Source organism: Perognathus longimembris, chromosome 6 (assembly GCF_023159225.1).
Source record: "Perognathus longimembris pacificus isolate PPM17 chromosome 6, ASM2315922v1, whole genome shotgun sequence".
In the NCBI taxonomy this organism is placed as follows: domain Eukaryota; kingdom Metazoa; phylum Chordata; class Mammalia; order Rodentia; family Heteromyidae; genus Perognathus; species Perognathus longimembris.
Window position 1 is genome coordinate 75,819,483 of NC_063166.1, and position 10,767 is coordinate 75,830,249.

Here is a 10,767-nt window from a genome sequence, read left to right on the forward strand (position 1 = left end):
GTCAGGGAGTCTGCAAAGGTCCCCTGGCATCTTTGCCACCTCTTGCCACCTGCTGGGGCTGCCTGTGTCTTGGGTATGAGCTCCCACACCCAAAACAGGATACTGCCTGCCCCCCAAGTCCTTCCTCTACCGTCCCTTCCCTTCTCTTCTCTTCTCTTCTTTTCCTCTTCTCCTCTCCTTTCCTCTCTTCTATCTCCTCTCCCCTCTTTCTTCTCCTCTCGTCTACTCTCCCCTCCTCTCCCCTTCTCTGTTTTGTTTTCCCTTTTGCCTTTCTCTCCTACTTTCCTATTTCTTTTTCTTCATCATTCTTTCTTTCTCCTCTCCTCTCTCTCTTCTCTCCCTCCACCCTCCTCTCCCCCTCTCGCTTCTCTCTCCATTCTCCCTCTCTTCTCTCATTCCTTTTCTCTATGTCTTCTTTCTCTCTGCCCCTCCGTGTCCTTCCCTTCGCTCCTGCCACCCTCTGCCATCCTCTCTCCCCTGAGATCCTCTCCGTCCTGTAGTCATGGCATTCTGGAACCAGAAGGGGCTGCTCTGCACCTTGGGAAAGTTGGGCCTACCTCTGTGGGTATCGGCTGGTGAAGAGGGTGTCTGGCTGGAGGGGATGTTGTCTGCTCCTGGGAGGGAGGGACAGGGGCTGCTTTGATGTGGTGAGGCCATCCCACCCCAGGCCCAGGCAGCCTGGCTTCGCCCTCTGTCTGGCATTTCTCCTCACACCCAAACCACTGAGGTCCCACTGAGGAAGGGAGGAGGGCGGGCTGGGAATCTGGACCCAACCTGGAGCAGGAAGGCTCTGCCAAGTTCCCAGGGGGGCATCTTCTGGGGCTGGCACTGCCCAAGCAGAGTGCCCAGGGTTCAGTGCTCTTACTCCCACCCCTTCCAGAGAGTGACTCTGACTGCACCAGGACAGACCGTGCCATCCAAGCCAGCTATGGCCCTGCTGCCCAGCACCGTGGTTGTGGCAGGCCTGCTCCTCTGGGACCGGACAGACAGGGGGGGCATGGAGGCTTCCTAACAGCACGGTGCCCCGGCCCAGCCTGAGGGCACAACCGTGCCACCCCTGGGTGGCCTGGGGCCTCGGTATCGCCAGAAGCGCCACATCTCCACCCGGGACATGAGCGCCTTACTAGATTACCACAACCACATCCGAGCCAGCGTGGACCCACCTGCCGCCAACATGGAGTACATGGTGAGTGCCCGTGCCCACCCAGTGCCCCTCCAGCAAATGCCAGCTGCTCACATGGCCTGGAGCCACCGGCTTAGAAGGGCAGGGTCGTCTACCAGCCTCACCAGCCGTGTCTGGATGTCTGGGACCCGCAGGAAGGATGGGTATTAGTGCGCCCATTTCAGAGATGAGGAAACGGAGGCCGCCATACAGATCCTCAGTGAATCTGGACACAGGGTTAGTGTTTATGGAGAATCCTTAGCCCCAGGCCCTGCACCTAGCCCTCTTCCTTCCGGACAGTCTTTTCTCTCTATTTCTCAAATTGAGAAACAGATTTATGCTGGTAATCCTCGCTACTGAGGAGGATGAGACTCTGAGGATCGCAGTTCTGGAAGCCAGCCTGGGCACGAAAGTCCGTGAGAATCATCTCCAGTTAACCATCAGAAAGCTAGGCGAGCTAAGGGGCAGCATCTAGGCCCTGAGTTCAAGCCCCAGGACTGGCACAAAGAGAAAGAAATAAAGAAGGAAGGAGGAAGAAGGAAGGAGGAAGGAAGGGAGGGAAGGGAGGGAAATGGAGGGAGGAAGGGAGAGGGAGGGGAAGGAGGGAGGGAGGGAGGGAGGGAGGGAGGAAGGGAGGGAGGGAGGGGGAGGGAGGGAGGGAAGGGAGGAGGAAGGAAGGAAGGAAGGAAGGAAGGAAGGAAGGAAGGAAGGAAGGAAGGAAGGAAGGAAGAAGGAAGGAAGGAAGGGAAGGAAGGAAGGAAGGAAGGAAGGGAAGGATGGGATGGGGAGAGAGGGAGGGAAGGAAGGGGGGAGAGAGAGAAGCGGAAAAGAAATGAAAGACAGAAATTGAGATTCAGAGAATTATTTTCTTTCTCAAGGTCACCCCACCAGGATCCCAAGTCAGATCTACCCAAGCTGAGGTTGTCTCCCCCACCAGACCCAGGAGTTGGCTTCCCTACCGGGGACCCGCAGGAGGTGGGCGGCCTGGGCTTCCTGTGTCATTGTCTCTTTACTCAAGGATTTGGTAGGACACACCCAGATCCTTCATTCCTAGCAGCGGGTGGAAGCAGAGTTGGGGACAGACAATCCACCGACAGACAGTCAGGCACCTGGGGATCTCAGCCCCGCTGCGCAGCCCAGCAGTGAAGGAGGCTGGTGTCTCTCACCCCAGCCCCCAAAAGCCTGACTCCAGGTGGGGGAGGGGGCGGGAGCACTGCCCTTTATCTTGGCTCTTCCTTAGGACTATTGTCCCCAACTACCTGGGAGAGATAAGCCACTGCCATGCCACACTGGGACTTCTTTAGGAAAGAAATAGCCAGGGCATGTCCTCCAAGACAAACACCACGGGTTTCTGTGGCTCACAAACCTGACTGTGCTCACCATGTTGTGACTGTATCCACTCCCGCACTAGGTCCTTTGGGGAGCTTTCAGAGGACATGGGGAACCCAGCCTCCCTCCTATGGGGGGTGGCAGTGTTCGTCTTTGAGAGAGTTGGGGAAAAATAAATACCAACAAGCTGCTCATCAAGAGGTCTTTGTTGGGGATGGGTGGGGACCAGAACCCATGGACAGGCGGCTTTCAAGGTGGGAGGGGGAGTTGTTATTTGTTGCTTGCCCTTCATCTGTGAACACCTAGACTGACACATTTTGCAAATACATGACACATTTATTGAGTACCCCTGGTGAGCATGTGGCATTTACCCCCAACAGGTGTTTAGTTATTGCATGTAGATGGAACAGAGAGAGCAAGAAGTCTCCCCAAAGACTCTGGGGATTACATCCAGGATGGGTAGCAAGTGTTGTTTAGCATACTGCTTCCTCAGCAGCGGAGGCCTAGACCCCTCTTCGCACCCCAAACTCTTCTTTGCTACTGATATCCACCTACAAAAGTAGGCAGGTGACTGACTAAGCGTATCTCAGTCCTAAATCCCCCAGAAAGGTGGGGTCTCTCTGAATTCTCATGCCCCAGGATGCAGTCACTCACGATTGTTTGACTTTTCATTTCCTGGCTAGACAGAAATACTGGTCAGTGTTTGCTAAGTGAGCAAATAATACCTTGGGGGAAAATCCCAGGGCCTCAGAATGAAAGGGAACTAGTTTTAGCCTGGTGCTGGTGGCTCAGGCCTGTCATCCTAGCTACTCAGAAGGCTGAGATCTGAGGATCACAGTCTGAAGACAGCCAGGGCAAGAAGGTCCATGAAACTTCTATGTCCAATTAACCACAAAAAAAAAAAAAAACTTGGAAAGGGAGCTGTGACTCAAGTGGTATAGCATTAGACTTGCATGAAAAAGCTAATGGACAGCAGTTAGGCCATGAGTTCAAGCCCCAGGACTAGCATTAAGAAAGAAAGAGAGAAAGAAAGAAAGAAAGAAAGAAAGAAAGAAAGAAAGAAAGAAAGAAAGAAAGAAAGAAAGAAAGAAAGAAAGAAAGGAAGGAAGGAAGGAAGGAAGGAAGGAAGGAAGGAAGGAAGGAAGGAAGGAAGGAAGGAAGGAAGGAAGGAAGGAAGGAAGGAAGAAAGAAAGAAAGAAAGAAAAGAAAGAAAACATCCTCCTACTTCAGCTTCTCAAGAGCTGGGATTATAAGTATTACATCGCCATGTTCCAGTTGGGAACAAGTATTTTTTTTCCCCAGGTTTTTCACTCTATTGGAAAATCATACAACTATTAGGAAGGCCAAGAAGGGGATTTTTATAGGCACTGAGGTGGTATAATTACTAGGGACGAACAACTTGTCAATGGAAAATGCCTCTCAAGATGCACGATGCCTTTGTCAATAATATGTGTGTGTCTACATCTGTTGGCACAAGCCTGAGTATTTCTGAAGACAGGGAATCCTGCTTGATGGCCCAGGGCGGGGTCGGAGAGAAGCATGGGTACGCACACATCTCTCCACTTGGCCTCCCTAGAATCGCTGGTAGATGGAATTTTGTGTGTATGTTCACATTTCAAAACAAAAAGCTTTTTAAAAAATATTTTTAACAAGTCATTGTAACAAAAGGGGTTTCGAATCCAGAAGTCAGGTTATGAGTACAATGCGTTTGGATGCCTGTCACCCCCTTTCGTCATTCTCCGCCCATCCCAGCTCTACTCTCAAGTTACGTAGCTCACTTTTTACACGGTGTACATTGAATATAATGTCTGTATTTGCTCAAAAAGCATTTGAATTATTATTTTTTGTACATGTGCTTATACATTTGTGCGTGTGCTAGCTTGAACTCAGGGACCTAGCTTTTCTGCTCAAGGCTGGTGCTCTGCCATTTGAGCCATAGCTCCACTTTTATTATTTTTTCTTTTTTTTTTTTTTAAATTTAATGCTGACATAAATCTGCAGTGAAAACACAATAAATGAAATCTTAGAGTCAGTAATCTCCCTCATCCTGGGACTGTTTATTTGTTTTGTTTTTGTTGCCAGTCCTGGGGCGTGGACTCAGGGTCTGAGCACTGTCCCTGGTTTCTTTTTGCTCAAGGCTAGCACTCTACCTCTTGGGCCACAGCACCACTTCCGGCTTTTTTTCTATATATGTGGTGCTGAGGAATTGAACCCAGGGCTTCATGTATACGAGGCGAGCACTTTACCACTAGGCCATATTCCCAGCCCATCCTGGGACTGTTGAGAGCTCTTGAACAAACACCCTGGGGACCCCACATCAGAGCTGAGGACCTCAAGCACAAATGAACCCCAGCAAAGAAAACAGGGCTTCAAACTTGGAGTCAGAGAGCTGGTAAGGGCCTTGGTTGTGGCATGAACTTGCAATTGACCTTAAAACTCTCACAGGCCTCAGTTTTCCAAACTGTCCAGTGGGCTCATTATAGAGTTCAAGAACATGGGAGAAGCTGGGCCCCAAATCCCTGGGCTTCACTGCACATGGATGTGTATTTTTTCCTCCAAGAACTCCATGGCTTTTTGTTGTTGCTGGTGGTCCTGGGGCTTGAACCCTGGGCCTGGGCACTGTCTCTGAGCTCTTCAGCTCAAAGCTAGTGCTCTGCCACTGGAGCCACAGGCCCACTTCTAGTTTTCTGGCAGCTAGTTGGAGAGAAGAGTCTCATGGACTTTTGTGGCCGGGCTGGCTTTGAACTGCGACCCTCAGATCTCAGCCTCCTGAGCAGCTAAGATGATAGGCGTGAGCCACCAGCACCCAGCTTCCATGGCCTTTCTTTTCCCAGGTCTGGGACGAGCAGTTGGCCAGGTCTGCCGAGGCCTGGGCCACACAATGCATCTGGGGCCACGGGCCCTCACAGCTGATGAGATACGTGGGCCAGAACCTCTCCATCCACTCTGGCCGGTGAGTAACCCTTGATCCTTCCTTCCTTTCGTCATTCAACAAACGCACACTGGGCATTAACTCAGGTGTGAGACTTGGCCATGAATACGTGGTAGACAGGTAGACAAGCTCCCTATGCAAGGGAGAGATAGAGAACAAGGTGGGGGGGAATAAGTGCCCCCCTTCTTGTTTTGGAGAGTGATCTGAAGACTCTGAGGCAGGATAAAGGATGAGATGAGAGCTGTGGGGAGTAGAGCTGGCCAGAGACAGTGATAGGTGGGCATTGGGCCCAAGGCTGGCCATGGCGAGTCCACCCTTCCCACCCTTCCAGCTCCTTGGTCATATCAGGACATCTGACTGACTTCTGACCCTTTGGGCCTGGGAACCTTCTTCCACATTCTCAATGCAGTGTTTCTGCAGGAACCTGGTGCTGGCCCATCCAGTTATCTCCAGACCTGTAGATATCATAAGCCAGTAATAGTGTAAAAAGACATGCATACAACCACCAACCCATTGCAGTTATTATTGGTTGATTAACTAATTTATTGATTTTTGCCATTCACCCTTCTCCTTTCTGCCAGTCGCCCTGGCCCCAGAAGAGTGAAAGATGCCATTAAGGCCATGCGTAGCCACAGTGCCCCCCCCCCCCGCACCCCCCCCCCCCCCGTGGAAACCCAGGTCCTTCCCTCCCTTCTTCGTGTCACCAACTGGCCTTGGTGGTGTGGTCTCTCCCCCCAGGTCATATCCTTCTCCCTGGCCACTAAACTCTCCCTGCCAAATTCCACCTAGCCTCATGGCCACCCCTCTTGAGGCTCTCAGAGGAGCTGTTATGAGTTCTGAGTTCGAGTCTCCCTGCATAGCCCTTCTGAACATTGATGTCTGACACGCTTGTGTCTGACCCCCACCAGGTTGTTCTTCAGCCTACACCCAAGTATGTGCCTCCAAGATGGCCCAGTGTAGCCTTTTCTTCCCTAAAAATATGAGCTCCTCATGTCTGGCCCTTGGCGGGACAATGGCAAGTCCAGATGCTTTCTGGAGCAACGTAGGTGTGCCAGGTAGAGGGAAGCCTTTCATGTTAACCCCCACCACCCCACCACCCCCAGTCCCGCCCGGGGCTTCTGAATTCACCTGATTTCACTGTCTATGTTCTCATTTTATAGCAGGGGAAAGGAGGGGGTGCAGGGACTCCCCCAACGTCACCAAACAGGTGGGTGGGCAGCGGCTCTCCATCGCCCCCCAGCTTCCCTGTCCCCCCGCCTCCTCAGGTTCCGCTCCGTGGTGGATCTCGCCAAGTCTTGGTCGGATGAGAGGCGGCATTACTCGTTCCCAGCCCCCAAGGACTGTACCCCCCACACTGCCCCTGGCGCTGCAGCGGCCCTGTGTGTGCCCACTACACCCAGGTACCCTCTGCCTGGGCCTCGGGGTGATGCAGAACTGACTTCAGCTGCCCTGGACTCATGATCCTCCTACCTCAAAAAAAGAGAGGAGGAGGGAAAGAGAGAGGAAGGGAGGGAGCACTGGAGGGAGCACGGGAGGGAGGGAGGGACAGCTAGAGTAACGTTCTATTATGGTATAAGTGCCTCTAGCCCCTTGGGACAGGAAGACAGCCTCCTCCAGAGAGACCTCCTAGAGGCCCCCACTGGGAACGGAGTGTAGCAGCCATGCCACCCTGGCCCCTTCAAGTCCTTCTCAGCCTGCCCATCTCCCCGTCTCCTCAGATGGTGTGGGCGTCCTCCAGCCGGCTGGGCTGCGCCATCCACACCTGCAATAGCATCGATGTGTGGGGCAGCACGTGGCGCCGGGCGGTGTACTTGGTGTGCCATTATGCCATCCGGTAAGTGCAGTACCCAGCCAGGGCCCTGAGAATCCGCATCTGCCCCTTCTTGCATTCGCGTTCCCTCACCATTAGGGCAATTTGGGAGTCGGTTGGCAACCCCTTTTGCTGAGTTTCAGGGTTCCTTGGGAGAGAAGCACACTGAGCATGTCCAGCACCGTTACCCAAACTTGCCAGTCAGGTCTGAGTCAACAGGGAATTTAAAGTGTCACTTTGCAGAATAACCACGTCTCACACTTGGCTCTTGACTTGCAAAATGCTTTCACTCATTATCTCATTTCAAGAGAAGAAAGAACTGCATGTAAGTGGCTCATGCCTGTCATCTTAGCCATTCAGGAGGCTGGAGCCGGGGGATTAGGGTTTCAAGCAGTCTGCATAGAAAAGTTATTGAGACCCTATCTCAAAAATCACCAACAGGTGTAGAGGTGTGGCTCAAGTGGTGGAGAGCCAGTCTACTAGCAAGCGTGAGACCCTGGGTTCAAAGCCCGTACCCACAGAGACAGGTGCTGGCCTGACATACACGATGCTTTGGGTTTGATCTCCAGCACTGGAAAATAAATAAAAGAAAGAAAGAATTAAGGGGACCTTGAGAAAAATATCGTCCCTGTCTACCTGAGAAGCCAGGTATGGTGGTGCATGCCTGCAATCCCAGCATGCAGGAGCCTGGGCTCTTCCTTAGTATAAGAGAGGCAATCGTGTCTGTCTCCTGGGAGGGTAGAAAGGATATTTGGCACAGGTATCCCATTTGGGTGAGGATATCAGCTTTAGATTTTTTTTTTTTGCGGGGGGGGGGGTGGGTGCCAGTTCTGAGGCTTGAACTCAGTGCCTGGCCACTGTTGCAAGCTTCTTTTGTTCAAGGCTAGTGCTCTACCATTTGAGCCACAACACCACTTCTGCTTTATTCTATTTATGTGGTGCTGAGGAATTGAACCCAGGGCTTCATGCATGCTAGGCAAGCACTCTACCACTGAGCCACATTCTCAGCCCCTGCTTTAGTTTTTAGAATCTTACTTTGGCATTTCTTTATGATAGTGGTAAGGGGCTGGGGTATGGCTCACTTTCCTACCATACACAAGACCCTGCAACCCCAGGATAGTGCAAAGAAAAAGGAAAAGACAATAGTGTGAGCCAAGACACTCCAATAGCCAGGACACTCAAAACAAAACAAGATTTACCACAATTCAGTCAGTGTAGATGAAATACTTCGTACACATGGATAAAACTATAATAATAAAACCCATTAAACTTTAAAAAAGAGAGAGAGAGGAGAAATAAGAAAGCATAAAGGGAGTGAATTTGATCAGTATTATATGTATGAAAATACCACAATAAAACCTCATTGTGCAATTAATACATGCTAATTAAAAATAAGCCCAAGCTGAAAATAGTAATCTTCTTTTTGTAAACAGCTTTATTAAGATACAATGACCTAATTCAATTTACATACCACTTAACCCACCAATAGATTTTGTTATATTATGTCACTAACCTTTGAAAATTGTAGAAAAATATAAATGACATAGAACGTGCCATTTAAGTGTACACCTCGGTGGGTGGTGTGCTCACAAATGTTGTACAATCATCATCATTTACTTCCAAAACCTTTCCATCTGCTTAAAGAGCAACTCTGTAACCATTATCCTCTATCCTGAGCAGGGACCATGGCTTTGGAGGGAAATCTGGAGGATGTAGCCATGATGAACTGGGCTCATCCCTTCCCAGACTGAATGAGACCCATCAGCAAATTCCTCTAGTTCTCATTTGGCATAGCACACAAGTATGATGGGCTATTTTCTCATAAGGCACTGGACTGTTTCGTTGGTTGATCTGACTTGGGATAAAAATCAAAGTTTCAAAAGAGGGCTCAGCCTGTCACCAGGATCTAGAACCCAGGACCAGAGCTTAGATCTGCCTCCTGCAGAACAGATAGGGACATTAAAAACAAATCTTTAGTCACCCCAGGGCCGTGCACATGCGCAGAGTGCTCGGTTTGCACTTTGCTGCATCTCTGCGTGTTGTGGGGCCTTCTGTTGGTTTTGCAGATGAAGAAATCAAGGCTTAGGGTATGTGTGTGTGTGTGTGTGTGTGTGTGTGTGTGTGTGGCCCCTTCCAAGGTCGCATGGCCAATGATCCCAGTAATGAAATATGGATTGGATTGCTCACTTCAGGGTCTTTAAAATTTTTTTGTCCCCTGACCCTGTTTTCCTGGGGCCTTTTCTCTTTCAGGGGCAACTGGATTGGAGAGGCACCCTACAAGATGGGGAAGCCATGTTCCGCCTGTCCCCCCCAGTTATCAAGGCAACTGCAACCGCAACATGTGCTTCTCCGGACTCAAATCCAATAGGCTTCTGGGGATCTGAATTCCCCTGCAGCCCTTGGGTTCTTCGGTGCTGGAACTCTCCCCCAAACTAGGATCCACAAAGAACTTGGAGGAAAAAAAAAAAGACTAGGTGCTGGTGGCTCACGCCTGTATTCCTAGCTACTCAGGAGGCTGAGGTCTAAGGAGTGAAGTTCAAAGCCAGCCCCGGCAGGAAAGTCCTTAAGACTCTTATCTCCAATTAACCACCAGAAAACTGCAAGTGGAGCTGTGGCTCAAAGTGGTAGAGCGCTAGCCTTGAGTGGAAAAAGCTAAGGGGTCAGCACTCAAACCCTGTGACCAACAAAAAAGAACAGGAGTTGGGCTCCCCCGGGATCTGGATTTTCCTGCCTGGATTCCCTTGTGAGCTATCCAGCATGTGCCACAAACAAGAACACCCCTTACCTCCCTTTTTAACTCTGGTTTCTGCCAAAAAGACCTGTGTCTTTAATACGCTCCATTCACAGGAAGCAACAGCAAGCAGTCCAGGCAGCTTGCTTTTGTGACTCAAGCTCCAACCCTGTTAGGTTAATGGAAGAGAGAGAGAGAGAGAGAGAGAGAGAGAGAGAGAGAGAGAGAGAGAGAGAGAGAGAGAGAGAGAGGAGAGAGAAAGAGTGTGTGTGTGTGTGTGTGTGTGTGTTAGTACTGGGGCTTGAAGTCAGGGCCTGGGTGCTATCCCTAAGCTTTTTTGCTCAAGGCTAGTATTCTATCACTTGAGCCACAGCTCCACTTCCAGTTTAATTGGTTAATTGAAGATAAAAGCCTCACAGACTTACTTATCCAGACTAGCTTTTGAACCATGTTCCTCAGATCCCAGCCTCCTGGTAGACAGGATGTAAGACTTTCATTATGTAATCTGAAGCTCACCTCCATCCACCAGACGCCAGCTACCATGGGCAGCCTGTGAAGTTAAGTAGCTCCTTTCACAGTTGAGCAGATTTCAGGTCCAAACTTAAAAAAAATGAAATAAATCTGTGGACCTTCACCTCCCACATTGCTTATTACTGGACTGGATCAGACCGAGCACGGGATGCACAGCCCCTTTACTGAGTCTCAGAGTGTATGCCTTAGAGCTGTGCAGCTTGCTCTCCACGGCCCTGAGGCTGGAGCTCAGGCTCCCAGGTCACCTATCAGAAACAAAGTTGGCCTGAGGG

At 50.6% G+C, this 10,767-nt stretch overlaps 1 protein-coding gene across 1 annotated transcript in view; it reads left to right on the forward strand.

The window, feature by feature from the left end:
* Positions 1-9,765, forward strand: part of R3hdml (R3H domain containing like) — a 14,721-nt gene extending 4,956 nt beyond the window's left edge. The window contains 8 exon segments of the mRNA XM_048349402.1: positions 501-561; positions 1,016-1,186; positions 5,326-5,444; positions 6,689-6,770; positions 6,773-6,823; positions 7,142-7,257; positions 9,484-9,538; positions 9,540-9,765. Coding sequence (XP_048205359.1) covers positions 501-561; positions 1,016-1,186; positions 5,326-5,444; positions 6,689-6,770; positions 6,773-6,823; positions 7,142-7,257; positions 9,484-9,538; positions 9,540-9,617 — 733 coding nt within the window. The 3' untranslated portion in view covers positions 9,618-9,765.
* Positions 9,766-10,767: the final 1,002 nt, after the last annotated feature.